The sequence below is a fragment of the Marmota monax genome, unplaced genomic scaffold (assembly GCF_021218885.2).
Source record: "Marmota monax isolate L192 unplaced genomic scaffold, Marmota_monax_Labrador192_F-V1.1 WCK01_AAM20220418_F8-fsc00125, whole genome shotgun sequence".
Taxonomy (NCBI): domain Eukaryota; kingdom Metazoa; phylum Chordata; class Mammalia; order Rodentia; family Sciuridae; genus Marmota; species Marmota monax.
Genome location: NW_026695235.1, coordinates 13,985,787 through 14,005,627, shown reverse-complemented (window position 1 = coordinate 14,005,627; position 19,841 = coordinate 13,985,787). Strand labels below are relative to the sequence as shown.

At 47.2% G+C, this 19,841-nt stretch overlaps 1 protein-coding gene across 8 annotated transcripts in view; it reads right to left on the bottom strand.

The window, feature by feature from the left end:
* Nucleotides 1–19,841, bottom strand: part of Dip2a (disco interacting protein 2 homolog A) — a 93,176-nt gene that overhangs the window by 46,634 nt on the left and 26,701 nt on the right. For 4 of the 8 annotated variants that reach the window (XR_006850557.2, XR_009226250.1, XM_046438832.2 and 1 more), the window contains exons 4-6: nt 16,176–16,295; nt 13,709–13,918; nt 10,020–10,151 (exon numbers count right to left, since the gene is read on the bottom strand). Coding sequence is in view for 6 of the 8 variants with exons in the window: in XM_046438832.2 (XP_046294788.1) it covers nt 10,020–10,151; nt 13,709–13,918; nt 16,176–16,295 (462 nt within the window). In the remaining 2 variants the exon portion in view is untranslated. The remainder of the gene's footprint in view (nt 1–10,019; nt 10,152–13,708; nt 13,919–16,175; nt 16,296–19,841) is intronic. The other 4 variants (XM_046438833.2, XM_046438835.2, XM_046438836.2 and 1 more) reach the window with 3 other exon arrangements.

The following is a 19,841-nucleotide window of genomic DNA, read 5'->3' as shown; positions in this document are numbered from 1 at the left end:
GTCAACAAGACTCCTAAAGCTCAAAGAAGTAAAACCAAGAATCAATAAATGGGATAGTATCAAACTTAAAAGCTCCTTCACAGCAAAGGAGACAATCAAGACAGTGAAGAAAGAGCCCGCGGAATGGGAGAAAATCTTTGCCACCTGTACCTCAGATAGAGCATTAGTCTTCAGGATATATATATAAAAAAAGACTCAAAAAACTCAACTTCAAAAAAACCAAATAACCCAATCGATAAAGGGGCAAAGGCACTGAACAGACACTTCACAGAAGAAATACGAATGGTCAACAAACGTGAAAAAATGTTCAACATCTCTAACAACTGGAGAAATGCAAATTAAAACCACACTGAGATTCCATCTCACCCCAGTCAGAATGGCAACTATCAAGAATACAAGTAACAATAAATGTGGTGAGGATGTGGGGAAAATGGTTCACTCATACATTGCTGTTGGCACTGCAAATTGGTGCAACCACTCTGGAAAGCAGTATGGAGATTCCTCAGAAAACTTGGAATGGAACCACCATTTGACCCAGTTATCCCCCTCCTCGGTACATACCCAAAGGACTTAAAATCAGCACACTGCAGTGACACAACCACATCAATGTTCACAGCAGCTCAATTCACAATAGCTAAGCTACGGAACCAACCAGGTGCCCTTCAACAGATGAATGGATAAAGAACATGTGGCACATATACACAATGGAATATTACTCAACCATAAAGAAGAATGAAATCATGGCATTTGCCAGTAAATGATGGAACTGGAGACAATCATGCTAAGTGAAATAAGCCAGTCCTCAAAAACCAAAGGCCGACTGTTCTCTCTGACGTGCAGCTGCCAACACGTAATAAGGGGTGGGGCAGGGAAGAATAGAAGTTCATTGGATTAGACAAAGGGGAATGAAGGGAAGGAAGGAGGGATGGGAATAGGAAAGACAGAGGAATGAACTGGACGTAACTTTCCTATGTCACATATGGATAAATGACCAGTGTGACTCCATGTTCACCCACAAGAATGGAAGGGATTACAGGTGTGTGCCACCAACTTGGCTTTTCCTGTTCATTTTTAAAAATGATTTTTATATTAGAAATATTAGACCTTCATCCATCACTATGTAACAAATATTTTGGACAAAGTTATCAAAAATTTTTGAGCTTTCTTTATAGCATTATTTTACCATTAAAAAAAAGAAGGTCTGGGGTCATAGCTCAGCAGCAGAATGTTTGCCTAGCATGCATCAGACACTGGGTTTGATCCTCAGCACCACATAAAAATAAACAAATAAAATAAAGGCATCCTGTCCATCTACAACTATTAAAAAAACTTTAAAAAAAAAGAAAAAATGCAACAGAATAAGTATTATTTTCGAGTGGAATACTCAAATAACAGACTGTGTGCTGGGTCGTTCACAAGTTTAATAAACTTAAAAGGGGTTAAATATGCAGGAGAAACACATCTGAACAATGCACCTGGAAATATGCTGAGATCAACAAACATCTAAACACAGTGGGGCAGGAGAGAGGCAGAAGAGAAAGGTCCAGGAAAGATCCAGAGCAGAGCTCAAAGGCAGGAGCACTGGACGAGCAAGGCCGGCCCCAGGGCAGCAGTCGCAGGGCAACCCTAGGGAGCCTGGGGAAAGGGACCACGATACCGAAGGCAAACCCACTGCCGAGCAGACCACGATGGACACAACCAGGTGGAAGAACCCAGCACCCAGCTGGGTGAACCCCACAGGGAGCAGGGGCATTCATGGGTGGAGGCACCCTACTGCACAGCCCTGGGCCTGCCAGGCAAGAAAGAATAAAAGACCCAGAGAATCCTGGAGCCCGCATGCGAACACACACAAACACACACACACACACACACACACACACACACAGTTAAAACAATCTGAATTCAACAAAGTGGCAAGACACAGCCATTACACACACACACACACACACACACACTTAGAACAATCTGAATTCAACAAAGTGGCAAGACTCAGCCATTACACACACATACACACACACACACAGTTAGAACAATCTGAATTCAACAAAGTGGCAAGACACAGCCATTACACACACACACACACACTTAGAACAATCTGAATTCAACAAAGTGGCAAGACTCAGCCATTACACACACACACACACAGTTAGAAAAATCTGAATTCAACAAAGTGGCAAGACACAGCCTTTACACACACACACACACACACAGTTAGAACAATCTGAATTCAACAAAGTGGCAAGACACAGCCATTACACACACACACACACACACACACACACTCAAAAAAAAAATCAGTCGCTTACCTGTGTACTAACAATGAATAATCTGAAAAGAAATTACAAAAACAATTTACAACAGAATTGAAAAGAATTCAGCATGGAGGCAAAGGAGTTCTATAATGAAAACACTGCTGAAGAAAAATTAAAGGCAACAAAAATAAATGCTCATGGGTAGTATGTTAACATTTTTAAATTAGAAATCCAATGTGATCCCTATAAAATCCCAAAGACCTCTTCTGCATAAATAGAAACACATGTCCTAAGATTCACAGGAATCCTAAATAGTCAAAAACAGAGCTGGAAGACTCTGCCATACCTGATTCTAAGAGGAGCTGAGACTGTGCGTGGTACTAACATGCAGACAGACCAGTGGGACAGAGCAGAGAGCTCAGAAGTAGTGCCACACAGGAGCAGTGACTTCTGCCAAGGGTGCGAGAGCACTACACTGAGAAAGGACAGTCCTTCCCACAAACACCACCAGATCTCCACGAGCAGACAATGAAGGTCCCGGTCACAGCCTGAACACGAGCCATGACTCCTTAGAGGACCTCCTGAGAGGACAGCGTGCCACTGCCAGGCACAGGGTCCTGCAGTCCTCGTCAGCTCTACTCCAAAGACATCAGCAACACAAGAAAAAAGGGACAAATGAGACTTCACGAAAATGTTCAAATTTTGTATATCGAAAGACACGATCAATAATCCTAGTGACACAGGAGGCCAGGCAGAAGGGCAGAGGGGGCTGGGGATGTGGCTCAAGCGGTAGCACGCTCGCCTGGCATGCATGCGGCCCGGGTTCGATCCTCAGCACCACATACAAACAAAGATGTTGTGTCTGCCGAGAACTAAAATAAATAAATAAATAAATATTTAAAGAAAAAAAAAAAGAAGGGCAGAGGGATGGCAAGTTCTAGGCCAGCCTGGGTAACTAACTAGCCAAGACCGTCGCAAAAAATAAAAAGGGCTGGGATGTGGCTCAGTAGTAAGTCACCCCTGGGTTCAATGCCCAGTAATGAGAAAAGAAAAAGAAACTACAAAGATAGACTAAAGAATGGAAGAAAATACTTGTGTGAATATTATACCTGATATGGAATTAACACCTAGAATATATGGCAAAAGTAAAAAAAAATTTTCAAAAGCATAAATAATCTGAATGGGGGGGACCCTTGGGGCTGGGGGTGGTAGAGTCTTGCCTCACATGTGTGAAGCATTGGGTTTGATTCTCAGTACTGCATAAAAATGAATAAATAAAATAATGATATTGTGTCCATCAACAACTAAAAAAAAAAAAAAAAAAAATTCAAAAACACAAAACCAAACCAAACCTTTAAGAGACATTTCTCCAAAAAAAAGTCTTCAAATGTCCAAGCAGCACATGAAGGTGCCCAGATCAAGCAGAAGCACCTCGCACCTTCAGGACGGGTACTACCAGAGCACCTGCTGGGGATGCATGAAGACCCAGAGCTCTGCGCACCCCAGGGTGCAGGTGAAGAGCAGCAGCAGGCAGGTCCCCCAACACTGAAAGCAAGGTCGCCCACCCACCCAGGTCCTGCACCCAGACTCCCACCTACAGACAGAGGCCCAGAGAGCCCAACAAGGTCGCCCACCCAGGTCCTGCACCCAGGCTCCCACCTACAGACAGAGGCCCAGAGAGCCCAACAAGGTCGCCCACCCAGGTCCTGCATCCAGGCTCCCACCTACAGACAGAGGCCCAGAGAGCACAACAAGGTCGCCCACCCACCCAGGTCCTGCACCCAGGCTCCCACCTACAGACAGAGGCCCAGAGAGCCCAACAAGGTCGCCCACCCAGGTCCTGCACCCAGGCTCCCACCTACAGACAGAGGCCCAGAGAGCACAACAAGGTCGCCCACCCACCCAGGTCCTGCACCCAGGCTCCCACCTACAGACAGAGGCCCAGAGAGCCCAACAAGGTCGCCACACCATCCAGGCTTGCACCCAGGCTCCCACTTACAGACAGAGGCCCAGAGAGCCCAACAAGGTCACCCACCCAGGTCCTGCACCCAGACTCCCACGTATAGACAGAGGCCCAGAGAGCACAACAAGGTCGCCACACCATCCAGGTCCTGCAGCCAGGCTCCCACCTACAGACAGAGGCCCAGAGAGCCCAACAAGGTCGCCACACCATCCAGGTCCTGCACCCAGACTCCCACCTACAGACAGAGGTCCAGAGAGCACAACAAGGTCGCCACACCATCCAGGTCCTGCACCCAGACTCCCACCTACAGACAGAGGCCCAGAGAGCACAACAAGGTCGCCACACCATCCAGGTCCTGCACCCAGGCTCCCACCTACAGACAGAGGCCCAGAGAGCACAAGGTCGCCACACCATCCAGGTCCTGCACCCAGACTCCCACCTACAGACAGAGGCCCAGAGAGTACGACAAGGTCGCCACACCATCCAGGTCCTGCACCCAGACTCCCACCTACAGACAGAGGCCCAGAGAGCACGACAAGGTCTCCACACCATCCAGGTCCTGCACCCAGACTCCCACCTACAGACAGAGGCCCAGAGAGCACGACAAGGTCGCCACACCATCCAGGTCCTGCACCCAGACTCCCACCTACAGACAGAGGCCCAGAGAGCACAACAAGGTCACCCACCCACCCAGGTCCTGCACCCAGGCTCCCACCTACAGACAGAGGCCCCAGAGAGCACAACAAGGTCACCCACCCACCCAGGTCCTGCACCCAGGCTCCCACCTACAGACAGAGGCCCCAGAGAGCCCAACAAGGTCGCCCACCCACCCAGGTCCTGCACCCAGGCTCCCACCTACAGACAGAGGCCCTGAGAGCCCAACAAGGTCTCCACACCATCCAGGTCCTGCACCCAGGCTCCCACCTACAGACAGAGGTCCAGAGAGCCCAACAAGGTCGCCCACCCACCCAGGTCCTGCACCCAGGCTCCCACCTACAGACAGAGGCCCAGAGAGCCCAACAAGGTCGCCCACCCAGGTCCTGCACCCAGGCTCCCACCTACAGACAGAGGTCCAGAGAGCACAACAAGGTCGCCCACCCACCCAGGTCCTGCACCCAGGCTCCCACCTACAGACAGAGGCCCAGAGAGCCCAACAAGGTCGCCCACCCACCCAGGTCCTGCACCCAGGCTCCCACCTACAGACAGAGGCCCAGAGAGCCCAACAAGGTCGCCACACCATCCAGGCTTGCACCCAGGCTCCCACCTACAGACAGAGGTCCAGAGAGCCCAACAAGGTCGCCCACCCACCCAGGTCCTGCACCCAGGCTCCCACCTACAGACAGAGGCCCAGAGAGCCCAACAAGGTCGCCCACCCACCCAGGTCCTGCACCCAGACTCCCACCTACAGACAGAGGTCCAGAGAGCCCAACAAGGTCGCCACACCATCCAGGCTTGCACCCAGACTCCCACCTACAGACAGAGGTCCCAGAGAGCACGACAAGGTCACCTACCCACCCAGGTCCTGCACCCAGGCTCCCACCTACAGACAGAGGCCCCAGAGAGCCCAACAAGGTCACCCACCCAGGTCCTGCACCCAGGCTCCCACCTACAGACAGAGGCCCCAGAGAGCCCAACAAGGTTGCCACACCATCCAGGTCCTGCACCCAGACTCCCACCTACAGACAGAGGTCCAGAGAGCCCAACAAGGTCGCCACACCATCCAGGTCCTGCACCCAGACTCCCACCTACAGACAGAGGCCCAGAGAGCCCAACAAGGTCGCCCACCCACCCAGGTCCTGCACCCAGACTCTCACCTACAGACAGAGGTCCCAGAGAGCCCAACAAGGTCACCCACCCACCCAGGTCCTGCACCCAGACTCCCACCTACAGACAGAGGTCCAGAGAGCCCAACAAGGTCGCCACACCATCCAGGCTTGCACCCAGACTCCCACCTACAGACAGAGGTCCCAGAGAGCCCAACAAGGTCACCCACCCACCCAGGTCCTGCACCCAGGCTCCCACCTACAGACAGAGGCCCCAGAGAGCCCAACAAGGTCGCCCACCCACCCAGGTCCTGCACCCAGGCTCCCACCTACAGACAGAGGCCCAGAGAGCACGACAAGGTCGCCACACCATCCAGGCTTGCACCCAGGCTCCCACCTACAGACAGAGGCCCAGAGAGCCCAACAAGGTTGCCACACCATCCAGGTCCTGCACCCAGACTCCCACCTACAGACAGAGGTCCAGAGAGCATAACAAGGTCGCCACACCATCCAGGCTTGCACCCAGGCTCCCACCTACAGACAGAGGCCCCAGAGAGCCCGAAGCAGGGTCTGGGTGAACACTGTCCATGGAGCTCTCCTGGCAGCAGGAACACGCGACAGGAATAGAGTCACACTGTGGACACCAGCAAAATGGTGCTGAACCTTGAGGGCAGAGGTCTAGGATATGCCACAACAGAGATGGGCCTCAGGACACCAGTCTACGAAGTAAGCCCCCTGCAAAAAGACCAGCGTGGTGCAAGTCCACCTAGCGAGCAGATAGAAAAGAGAACGCTGGCTGCCAGGGCTGGGGAGGGGGAGTCAGTGCTCCACAGACAGAGCTTCCGTCTTTCCAGACCAAGAGCTGTGGAGACGACGGTGCTGCTCAACACCACTGTGTAGACTCCACAGCTGGTTCTCAGAGTGGTTCGGACAGACACAGGGTGGCTCCGTGCAGGTCGCCTGCCCCCATGTGTGAGGCCCTGGTCTCCTCACCCAGCACCACCAAAAAACAGAAGTTAAGGCGGCCAGGTACAGCAGCCCACACTGGCTGTCCCAGTGACTCAGAAGGAAGAGATGGGAGGATTCAAGTTTGAGGCCAGCCTGGGCAATGTGGAGACTCTGTTTCAAGACAAAATGTTTTTAAAAATTAAAAAAAAAAAGGGCTGGGGATGCAGCTCAGAGGCAGAGCATCTCTGGGTTCAATCACCAGGAGTGAAAAAATTAGAAAGTGGTTAAGATACAAAATTTCATGTTCTACGTATTTCACTGCAAGAAAAAAAACTTTTTAAAAGTAGATCCATGCAATTGTCTATATTCAAAAACCATAAAAGAAAAACCATATGAGTATTTCATTAAATCAAAAAAATGATAAAAACTTTCAGAAAATTAAAAAGGAACCTTGATCAACCTGTTGAAGGAATCTACAAAAAATCTATAATTAATATCAAAACTGAAAAATATAAAACCAAATGCTTTTTCACACTTGGCATTTCGATTAACATAGACTAGAAGCCTACACACCAAAATACAGCAAGAAAAACAAATAAAAGGCATGCAGTTTAGAAAGAAAATACAATAATGTCTTTATTCATAAATAATAAGATCATGCATATAGAAAATCTTAAGGATTCTACCAAAAACTGCTATTAGAACTAATCTGAGACTAATATAAGGTCCACATGAAACATCAACGGTATTTCTAGAGTCTAACAAAAAATAATTGGGAAAAATGTTAAATTTTTTACAACTGCATTAAAACGTGTTTTGAAATAACAAAATATATGTAATACTGGGCTGGGGTTGTGGCTCAGTGATAGAGTGCCTGCCTGGCATGTGTGAGGCACTGGGTTTGATCCTCAGCACCACATAAAAATAAATAAATAAAAATAAAGGTTTTATGTCCATCTACATCTAAGAAAAAAAAATTTAAATATAGGCAATATCTATACACTGGAACAACTGAAATACTCACTGACTGGAACACATGACACTGTGAAGATGCTGATCCCCAGAGCTGGGGACATAGCTCAGTTGGGAGAGGGCTTGCCTCACATGCACAAGGCCCTGGGTTCAATCCCCAGCACCACAGGGGGAAAAAAAAAAAAGATGCCAATTCCCCTTAAACTGGTGTAAGGATTTAAAGAAATATCAGCAAATAGCTCCACAGAAATTTTTGTGGAAACGATAAACTGATTTTTTTATATTTTAAAATACAAAAAAGCTGGAACAACTAAAACACTTCATAAATGAAAAGCACAGTTGGAGGACACAAGCTACACAACATCTTGAATTTTCATAGCACCACGATAGTGGTATGGCTTTCATAAATCTACAGGAGTTACTTGGTGTCACAGGAATTGGTATGAGTTGGTGATCTTTATGATAAATGCATCAGGACAGCCAGACATCCAAAAACAAGAATGTGAACATTTTGATTCATACCTCTTACTTCTGCTAAAATTACCTCGAAATGAATGCAAAATTGAAAACTATAAAATTCTAAAAGTAAATAGAGGGGAAAAGCTTTATGACCTTGCGTTAGGCAAAGACGCCTTAGATAAGGCACAAGAACACAATCTATAAAAGCAAAAATTAGTAAAAAAAAAAAAAAAAAAAACAACAAGCCACAGACTGGGAAAAAAATATAAATGATAAACCTGAATTTTGTATACAGAATATATAAAGAACCCCGAAAATTCAATAAAAAAACAAAAAACAAACTTTTTTAAGGCAAAAGTTTTAACACTTTTCCTAAAAAAATACACAGATAGAAAATAAGCATATGAAAACATTTTTAACACACTATCATCAGTGGTTACGGAAACGAAAATTAGAACTGTGGTGAAATTCCCCACATGCCTGCTGCTAGAGATGCAGAGGAAGGAGAATGGGACAAGCACTTTGGAAAACAGCTTGGCAATTTCTTAAAACGTCACACACACCCCTGGAGGTCACTCAGCCTTCCACTCTCTAAGAACCTGCACTCAAGAAGTGAGAACACACGTGCACACACACTCAGGCAGATGAGCACCACGGCACCTTCACTGGAGGTAGAGACAGCTGTGGTGCACTCCGGGGACACACTGCTCGAGGACTGCCAGGGTCAGCTGGCACCATCACTGACAAGCAAGAGCCAGACAGTAGAGAGTAGATATTATCGTTCAACTTACATAAAACTCCAGAAAACAAGACCAATCTATGGTGTCAGGAAGTGAATCAGAGGTTCCTGGGTGGCGGGGACACAAAGGGCAGCAGCTGGACATGAGACTGCTGGACACACCCATAGCATTTGGATATCTTGAACTTCTAAAACTGCACACGCTGAAAGAGGGCAGTTCATTCTATGCTGATTTTTATCTCAATTAAGGTCTTAAAGGTTTTAAATGTAAAGAGAGATAAATCACATTAAAACATGTTCAATCAAGTACCCCTCTCTGCGTTGACTCAGCCTTTTTCTTTTGCACTATGAAGAAAATGAAAACCTCAACGTAAAGTGACCTTCTGTTAGGAGCACCGAAATAGCAGGAGAGTCTGCGATCTGAGATCCTCTGTTTTCTCTGATTTAAGTTGGTACTTTGGGGAAAAAACTTGACATGACTTTTTTTAAAAAAATACTAGAAATAGTTTCAAAAAGAAATGGTCTGTACGAGGGCCTTCTGAGAGCCGCTGGGAAACAGCACCAGGCACTGGCCTTGGGTGCTGTGGAGGGAAGCGGCACTCACAGAGGCTGCCGAGACCTGCCCAGCCAATTCACACATGCGTGCCAACAGCTGCACACTACCCACTGCAGGTCTCACTCCTCAACATCCAGCCCAAGTTGTGAGGTTTCCCCTCCTACTCTCCTTCTTTCCCATCTTACCAACTTCACACCAAGTGATTTTCTGTGGGAACAGTCACACCCACACTCTTTTACCTTTACTCATGAGTGAGTGAGAGCTGATGGCTGGCTGGGCTTGCTGGGGGAGCACAGTGAAGCTGGGCTCCACACCAGAGTGATATCCTGTGCTTGTTCTTTCAGAAGGAGAAGATGAATGTGCTCACCATCTGCTGTTTCCAGGATGCTCCCGCCGTACCCCCGAGGAGCAGCTCTCACAGAAGCCACCTGGGGACGTTCATAGTGCGGACGGTCCACGAGGCCTGTGGTGACGTCAGGAGGGGCAGAGTGCAGATCTGCTTTTGAAATGAAGACGAGGTGGCTGTTAGTTCTGAGGAGCACATACTGCTGATCAACCCACCGTCAGATGCTGCCCCCAGCCAAGCCCACATGGAGCCTGACTGATTCTGCTCCCAGCTGCCCACAGCACAAGACTCTGTGAGTGCCCAGATATCACGAGCAACAGTGGTGGAGGCTCAATTCTCAGAGGGATCCAGACCTCAAACCAAGACTACAGCACAGAGATAGGCACGCAGCAACTGGCCAGTGACCACTGCAACCTAATAGGAGTCAGAATTCTCCCTCGAGGGAGCCAGACAAACCTGAGCTCACGTGTCAAGAGAACATTTCACAATGTCAGCCACACATCTGTAACCTATTAACCACCAAAAAGTATGCCAGAGTTACAAAGACCCCACCATCACAGGCCTCAAAGGATAAAACTAAAAAATGTCTGCGATGAGCTGGGCATGGTGGCACATGCCTGGGACCCCAACAACCTGAGAAGCCAAGGCAAGAGGACTCAAAGCTCCAGCCCAGGAGGCGGGGCAAAATCCCATCTCAAAAACAAAACCACAAATGAAAAACAAGGCTGCAATACCATGTGACCCAAACAGCTGCTTAAAGTAAAAAGGGTCACTGTCACATTTAAAGACTAAGATGGGAAATACAAAATGCTTCAAGCACCCCATCCTTGTCGTGTATCCCTCACGGTGCACTTGCCACCTCTGTGGAAGGAAAGGCACTGCACCAGAAGGACAACAGACACTGGCCTCCTGCAGCACCGAGCAGCAGACACTATTCCAGAGTCCAGGTCTGCTGACCAGGGCAGCGATGGCCTTGGGCTGGTCTCTGGTCAGTGGCTGACCAGGGCAGCGATGGCCTTGGGCTGGTCTCTGATCAGTGGCTGACCAGGGCAGCGATGGCCTTAGGCTGGTCTCTGGTCAGTGGCTGTGCTAAGGGTGCTCTCCAGCATTCCAGCTCACTAGCGCTAACCTTCTGCCAGCTACTACTTCCTTATGAGGAAAGACCAGATGGGAGTTGTTTACATGACAGAATTTAGACAGCCAGACACACTTGATCTTAGCCAAAAGGCCGAGAAGCGATAGACAGCCAGACACAAACCCACTCTTCATGCCACAGAACGTGCCATGTGGGAAGACCTACAGCTCTCATGACATCGTCTCACAGCCCTTCAAAGAGTGTGACACTGAGCAGACAAACATTTTAGAGCATGCCAGTCAGTAGGTTCTCTGAGTTCAAAAAGAAATTTCCTTGCTGTAAAATCTAGCAAAAATAAGTGATTTAAAAATACACATGAAAAGCAAGGCATATGTGGTAACGTATCCATTATAGGTAGTTTTTTAAATAGCCACATAAACTACTCAAAAATGAACTACTATAACGAAAAGTACTGCTTTTAAATATGTGTTTACATTTGTGTCAAAATATTTAACATGGGGCTGGGGTTGTGGCTCAGCGGTAGAGCACTCGCCTAGCACGAGCGAGGCCCTGGGTTCAATCCTCAGCACCATGTAAAAATAAATAAATAAAATAAAGCCTTAAAAATATATTTAATGTATTTGATTTCCTTAATCTGAAACTAGTGAGGTGCAGTGGCACATGCCTATAATCCCAGGGATTTGGGAAGCTAAGGCAGCAAGATCACAATTTCAAGGCCGGCCTCAGCAATTTAGCAAGGCCAGAAGCAACTTAGTAAAAACCTGTCTCAAAAAAATTAAATTAAATTAATAAATAAAGGGGGGCTGGGGATGTAGCTCAGTGTATGCTCCCCTGGGATCAATCCCTGATACCAAGAGGAAAACAACAAACAAACTTTTTTTAAATTACCTTTACCTAAGATGTTCTCATCAAATTTTTTTACTGAATATATTCTTCCTCTTTCCAGATTTCTCTCCTCAGTTCAAACTAAAGAATATCTAGTGTTAAAAATAGAGAAAGGATGCTTCCGCAACAAGAGGAGGGAAGGCCAGGTGCAGACTCAACATCCAGTAGCCCAAGGCGGGGACCAGTGCCTCCTGGGAGCGGAGCTTTCCTGGATCTTGGAACATCTGCCTACAGGACTGGTTGGACCTTCCTAACCCCGAAGTCAAAACCCAAAACGCTCCCGCGTGGCACTCAAAGTCTCAGATTTCAGAGCATTTAAGATTTCTATTTTCAGATTACAGAAACTTAACTTGTACTTTGAGATTTAGAATAAAAGTAAAAATGTTCCCAGAAAGCCACAGAGACAAGGAGGGCAGGCTGCCCTTCACAGGAGCACCCGCAGCCCCTCTGTGTGTGGAAAGCATGACGTGGGGGCCAGCTGCTCTCTGACTCACATCACAGTGGCATGACCCTCTTCAGCAGGAATACACAGACCAAGAAGAAATGCAGAGCAACTCTGACCAGCCCCACAGAGGGACACTAAGAACCCCACCCACCTCCAGTGCAGCCAACTGACCATGCTTACAGGTAAGAGCGTCTCAGCACACAGGCCCAGAACTGCCTGGACCAGACCACCTATCACGGGTGTACCACAGGTGCTCCCGTTTCAGTTTCAGCAGAAAAGCAAAGAAAATGAAGAGGATCAAAAAACCTGGGGCCAGAGCTGGGATTGTGACTCAGCAGTAGAACAGTCGCCTAGTGTGGGCGGGACCCGGGTTCGAATCTCAGCACCACATAAAAATAAAGGCATTGTGTTGTGTCCATCTACACCTAAAAAAATAGATATAAAAAAAAAACCCAGGGCCAGCTCTGGCTCCCCACTGAGCAGCCAAGTATTGTCAAGAAGTTATAAACACCTCACTTTCTGTCTTCCTTCCTCTAGAAAATGAGGTCACCAGGAATCTCCAGCAATACCGCCTGCCTGTCTAGGCACCAAAGCAAGAGTGTTCGGGGACCACATGCCAGCCGCATGCCACTGTCTTTGTTTAAGCAGGATGTCACGTTTTTCCTCCCTGAGTGTGATCTGAAGTGCGTGATTTGGAAGAGATCCAGGCATTTTCATGATCAGCTTTGACTGGCACCTTGATTTCAGCTGAGGGGCGCCCGGAGGAAGAAAGGCCATCATAGCCACAGCCCTGGCCCCCGCCTCAGGACCTCACCTGCTCATACATGCCATGAGGAAAGGCAGCCAGCCCAACGGGGCTGTGACAACCACAGCAGGCAGGTGACACAGAGCAGGGGTGGGGGTGGAGGATGCCCACATGCCCCAAGAATCGGGCTGCCAGCTCCCAGAGCACAGAACTACTTCGGCGACCGAGGACACCTCTCGGGGGAGAAGAGGTGGGTTTCTGAGCAACCAGGCCTACCGTTCAACAAGTACAGGGTTTGATCTGGAAGCCAAACTGGCCAGGAATCGTCCCCGCTCCTGTCAGGGTCATCACTGCAAGCTCAACACCAGATGGCATTTCAGGCAGACAGGCACCGTGACCTCTGGCTGCAGGAGCCCGGCTGTCTGTGGAAGGTGGCACAGCCCCACTGCCCTCCACCTGCGGGCCAGGGGAGCGCCTCCATCCTGGGCGCGCCTGACCCTGCCCTGCTGCGGCCATGGCCACGGCAGCTGGTTACTGACCTATGTGGGCGTGGGCTGCAAGGTCTGAGAGCGCGGCGGCGGGTCTGCCTCCCGGGTGAGATGAGGTGGAGGATGCGGAAGATGAGGTGGAGGAGCCCTGAATGACCCGGTCGAGCCAGGGCTCTGCACCGGGGTGGCTCTGGAGCACAGTGGAGCTGAGCTGCCCGGGCCGCTGCACAGAGCCCTCGTCTTCTGAAGCGGACGATGTGTCTGCGGTGAAAACAACCACGACAGGCATGACGCAGGGTGGGTGAGAGGGTGGCTTCCCACGGGCCAGCCCAGAGGGTGCCGGACACCCAGGCCGCTCCTCCTAAGGGCATGTGAGGAGGCTGAGGGGAAGTGCTCTAGGAGTCCCACTCCTAGAGGCCCTGGCCACTGGCGCATACTGGGGTGAAATGGGCCTCTCTGCCTGAGCACGTCACTGCTGCCCGCCCACATGGCCACACTCCAGGGCAAGGCAGGCCAGCCTGCAGAGCCACAGCACTGGGGCGGCCTGGGGGCTACACCCTGTCCACCTATGTCCTTGCAGGCAGATCACATGAAGTAGCTCTAGAAAGAGCTCTGTCAGTGAATTAACTGTGGACAGCAGTCTGTCGGGTCAGCACAACCACACTCACGGGTTCACAGTTGTCAAAAGTCTTTGGCAACGACACAGTGTCCACACCTCTGCCCAGTAGAAATAATCTGACAGCAAATCCTAAGATATTTTCCGACAATAAAGGTTAAGCACAGAATCACCACTGAACCACTGAGTAGTCTCGTGATCTGAGGTGTCTGGTTTTTCCCTATGATTCCAGATTCATCAAACCAAACATGAGTGTCATGAGGGCAGCCACAGAAGCTCATGAATGGGAAGCCACCAGCCCCTCAAACTTCGGTCAGGGTTAGTGGGAAGTTAGACAAACCCCATCTACAACTTTTAATTTCTCATGGAAACAGCAAGAAAACAACAAAAAATTACTAGAACTGTCCAAATAGTCCTCAACTGTCCCTCTGAAGTCCTGGTAACAACATACCAAATGACAGTGACAAGATGAGAATAATTGAGCTTTTGTATTTTACTAAGTGCTTATTTAAGGTTCTTCTCTTCACCCCCAATATTAATAGTATCTTGAGTTTTTTTAAACAAAAGAAACTAAAATCCTCACACAAAGTGCTGCAGAGAGGAAAGGCAACTTTAGATTTTCTTTTCAAGATCTATAGCTGAGAAATTTATAAGTATTATGCTTATTTTGAAATTATTTTTAGATCTAAAGAACTCAGCTCAAAAATAGAAATTGTCAATGTTAAACTGAATTGTATTAAGTTAGTAGGTATTATGTACAGAGTCTCTTATTTACCATTTCCATTCTTATGTTGGTTGTACCTGTGGATGTCACTGAGAAAGTTTAAAGATTGCACATTTGAAACAAATGCTCTTTACAAATAGTTAGATTTTTTTTTTAAGAGAGAGAGAGAATTTTTCAATATTTATTTTTTAGTTCTCGGCGGACACAACATCTTTATTTTATTTTTATGTGGTGCTGAGGATCAAACCCAGCGCCCCACGCATGCCAGGGGAGCGCGTTACCGCTTGAGCCACATCCCCAGCCCCACAGATAGTTAGATTTTAAAGGGAAAACGAGATCATTGTGCTGTGATTTTATCCAGGATGTGAGAAAAAAATATTACCCTTGGGCTGGGGTTGTAGCTCGGTGGTAGAGCACTTGCCTAGAACGTGCAAGGCCCTGGTTTTGATCCTCAGCACCACATAAAAATAAGTAAATAAAATCAAGATACTGCATCCAGCTACAACTAAAAAATAAAATTTTGAAAAAAAAATATTATCCTTGGAGCTTTTTTCCCTTGCTGCACAAATAATTGTGAACCATTTTAAGTGACTTAAACTATAAACCAAACAGTACAACCTGCTAAGATGACCCTGCATTGCAAGTTATGTAAATAAGATTGCTGAAGCTTTAGATGAAAGCTAAAGAATTGTTGGATTCTCATTGTATGACTACAATAATTATAACCTTTCAGAAGAGATTCTTCTAACCTGAAAACATCTATGAACTGAATTTTAGAAAATAAGTATATTAATTAGTTATTTTGAAAGATACCAAATGCAAAAGTTGCAGATCTATATAAGTTAATAAGTTCATATACTCCACATGAATGTAAGTGTGTTATATGGAGATTTGTCTTGTAAACAGTTGAATGTACCTAAATTTTCTGCATGTGAAAAATGTGGTTAATGTGCTTATTACAGGGATAAGTAAACTTTCAGTTTTAAAATGGGAAAAAAAAAAAAAAAGTGCTGCAGAGTACGCGTGTCCCCATGGGAAGAACAGTGCCGTGCACATCACAGACACACCATAGCATGCTTACTAAGTTCCCCAAATCTGTGCTCCAAACAGAGGGACATTCCAGCTCAGGGGATCAAACACCAGGCCTCAAGCCCACTCCCAAGACCACCCATCAATACCTGGGGGGGTGTAGGCATCCACGGAGGAGTGCGCCAGGACGGAACGTCTCTTCGAGGGCATCGGCATCCTCCTCTCTTTGTACTTGGCCAGGGCTGCTTGCACGGCCTCCGTGTGGACATCTACAGAGAGAGCAATGGCAGAAAGGCTTTGACAAGACAAGACTCTACTGTCCTCATGGCTCGCGAAGGGGACAAATCTCTGACTGCCTAACCATCCTACACTTTTCTAAACAGGAACCAGAACAATATATCCATAGTTATAAATTAAAACAACAACCGAAGAAAAATCCCCAAATTTGAAAATAAAGTGAAAGAGATAAGCCTGAACAAATCTCTGCCGTGAGAACCAGCACTGAGACTCGCCAGCCTGCTCCTCCAGAAGACCCACTGCAGACACAGAGAACTGCTTAGAAAACTTCAAGCTCTCGCACGCTGCAGCCAGTGGTGAGAGAGCTATAACACAGGTGTCTTCTAGGTTGAGGGGCCTTGCACGTCTGCCCAGCTCCTGAGCGGGAGGCCATACAAGTGCAGACCAGAGCGCAGATCAACCTGGGACTGCTGCTTTGAAAAGCTCCAACCTGCCGGACAGGCACAAGCCATCAGCACAGTGACTCGGGAGCTGGGACAGGAGGGTCACAAGCTCAAGGCCAGCCTGGCAACTTAGAGAAACCCTGTCTCAAAATAAAAATTAAAGGGCTGGGGGTACAGCTCAGAGGTAGAGCATCCTGGGTTCCATCCCCAGCACCACGAAACAAAACAAAAGGAAGAATGTCTCACCTCTGTGCACTAAAAATGTCTAAAACAGCCACCAGCCCGACAGCCTCGGCATCATTTTGAAACCTCCCCCTCACCACAGGGTCACTGAGAATCATCAGCTCTGGGGCAGGGGAGGAGCACCTCACCCTAACAGACTTGGGCAAGCCACGAAGACCACACAAGGCCGATTCAAGAGTCCCCAGGGGCCAGGATGGGCAGATAATATCACAGATGTATACTCAGGAAAGGTGAAGAAAGGAGAGGAAAAGAGGAAACAGAATTCTCAGGCAGCCATGGAGGAGGCCAGTACCCACCCACTGTTTCAAAAACTGGCGATAAATGGAGAGAATCCACATGCACCCTGACCTTCCTGTGCCAGCCAGTAACTGAGGGGAAGTTCACCGTCAGAGGCCATTCAGGCCTCTGAGTAAGGAGCAACGGGATGCCCTTCATCATTCCACAGCCCTGAGGAATCAGAGCCAGGGACCAAGCACAGCTCTGGCTTCTGCTTCACAGTGAAGAACAAGACGGACTCCACAGAGCCAACAGACACACTGCCAGGCTGCATCGGCTGCCAACCAGGGAAGACCAGAAACTTGCCAACCACCGGCCACATGCACATCTCACCTGGGTCCTGGATCCAAACAAACTTTAAAAAAGGAAATGAACACTGTCTGAATACTTGATATTAAGGAATTACTGCTGAACACTGTTGGATATTTGACATTAAGGAATAGTGACTATTCATTACTTTGTAATAATGCCATTTCTTTTAGAAATACATACAGCAATACTCCCTACCTGTGGTTTCACTTTGAATAATCAACTGTGGCCTAAAAATATCACGTGGAAAATTCCAGAAATAAAACACTCAATTTTTAAATTGCATGCTCTTCTTCACAGCATGATGAAATCTCACACCACTGTGTTCCACCTTGCCCAGGTCATGAATCACTCCTCTGTCTAGTGTATCCATGCTGTATATGCTACCCACCATAGGTTACATAGTGGCCGCCTCAGTTATCACATGGACTGCTATGGTATCACAGTGCTGGAATACAAGCAACCCTTGTTTTATTTACTAATGGCCCCAGAGTACAAGAGTAGTGATCCTGTAATTCGAATATGCTAAAGAGAAGCTGTAAAGGGTTTCTTATAAGTGAAAAGGTAGAAGTTCTTAACAGGAAAAGAAAAAGAATCAGGAAAGATGGTGGAATAAGATAAACATCATTACCCAAAGTACATGTAGGAAGACATGAATGGTGTGACTCTACTTTGTGTAGAACCAGAGACATGAAAAATTGTGCTCTATATATGTATTATGAATTGAAATGCATTCCGCTGCAATGCATAACAAATTAGAATAAATAAATTTAAAAGAAAAAGAATCATACACTGAGATATATGATGAGAATAAGATATATGATGAGAATCAACCTTCCAGTACCCAACCCACTATTTTGAAAATGGGAAAAAAAATTGAAAGAATCCAGAATGTACTGGAAGGAAAAGAAATTCATGACTATTTTGCCATCATATCTCAAACTTGTTTAAAAGTCATAGCCATGGTATGTGGCAATTAGGGATGAAACAGGCAGGCCTCAGCTGGGTGAGGTGGAGCACAGCTGTCATCCCAGGCACCAGGAGCCTGAGGCAGGATCACAAGTCCAAGGCCAGCCTCAGCAACACAGAGAGGCCCCTAGCAATTTAATGAGATCCTGTCTCAAATAAAAAGGGCTAAAACATGACTCACTGGTAAAGCACCCTCAGATTCAATCTTCAGTACCAAAAAAAAAAAGGATAAAACAGATGCTAAATATGTGTAGAAAAACATGGCACAGGGCTAAGGTTGTGGCTCATCGGTGGAGCACTCACTTTTCATGTGTGAAGTACTGGATTCAGTTCTCAGCACCTCATATAAATTAAAAAAGGTTCAGCACACGCCATAGGTTCAGGCATCAACTGGGGGATCCTAATCAGTGCCCTGAGGATCCACAGCTAAGTGGTAAGGAGGAAAAACCTTAAAACTAACACCAATCCTCCTCAAATGATCCCATGAAATACAAAAGGAAGGAACCCTTCCAATTCATTCTTAATTCCTTTTAAGGTTCCAATGATAGTCTTCATGGAAACAGAAAAAGCAGTTATGAAATTCATTTGGAAAAATAAGGAGAAATCCTCAGTGAGAAAAGCAAAGCAGGAGGCATCCCAGTAGCACACCCTTAAACTACACCACAGAGCCACAGAAACAGCATGGGGCCGCACCAAGACAGAACGGAGACCAGTGGAATGCAAGACACTGGACAAAGGGGCCATAAGTAGTCACTGGAGAGAACAGAGCCTCTTCAACAAATGGTGCTGGGAAAACTGGAAACCCACATATAATAAAGTGAAACTAAACCCCTCGCTCTCACCACGCGTGAACTCAACTCAAAGTGGATGGAGGACTCAGGCATTAGACTGCAGACCCTGTGCCTACTAGAAGAAAATGTAAGCCCAACTTCCCAAAATGTCGGCTTAGGAACCAAATCTGTCAACAAGACTCCTAAAGCTCAAAGAAGTAAAACCAAGAATCAATAAATGGGATAGTATCAAACTTAAAAGCTCCTTCACAGCAAAGGAGACAATCAAGACAGTGAAGAAAGAGCCCACGGAATGGGAGAAAATCTTTGCCACCTGTACCTCAGATAGAGCATTAGTCTTCAGGATATATATATAAAAAAAGACTCAAAAAACTCAACTTCAAAAAAACCAAATAACCCAATCGATAAAGGGGCAAAGGCACTGAACAGACACTTCACAGAAGAAATACGAATGGTCAACAAACGTGAAAAAATGTTCAACATCTCTAACAACTGGAGAAATGCAAATTAAAACCACACTGAGATTCCATCTCACCCCAGTCAGAAT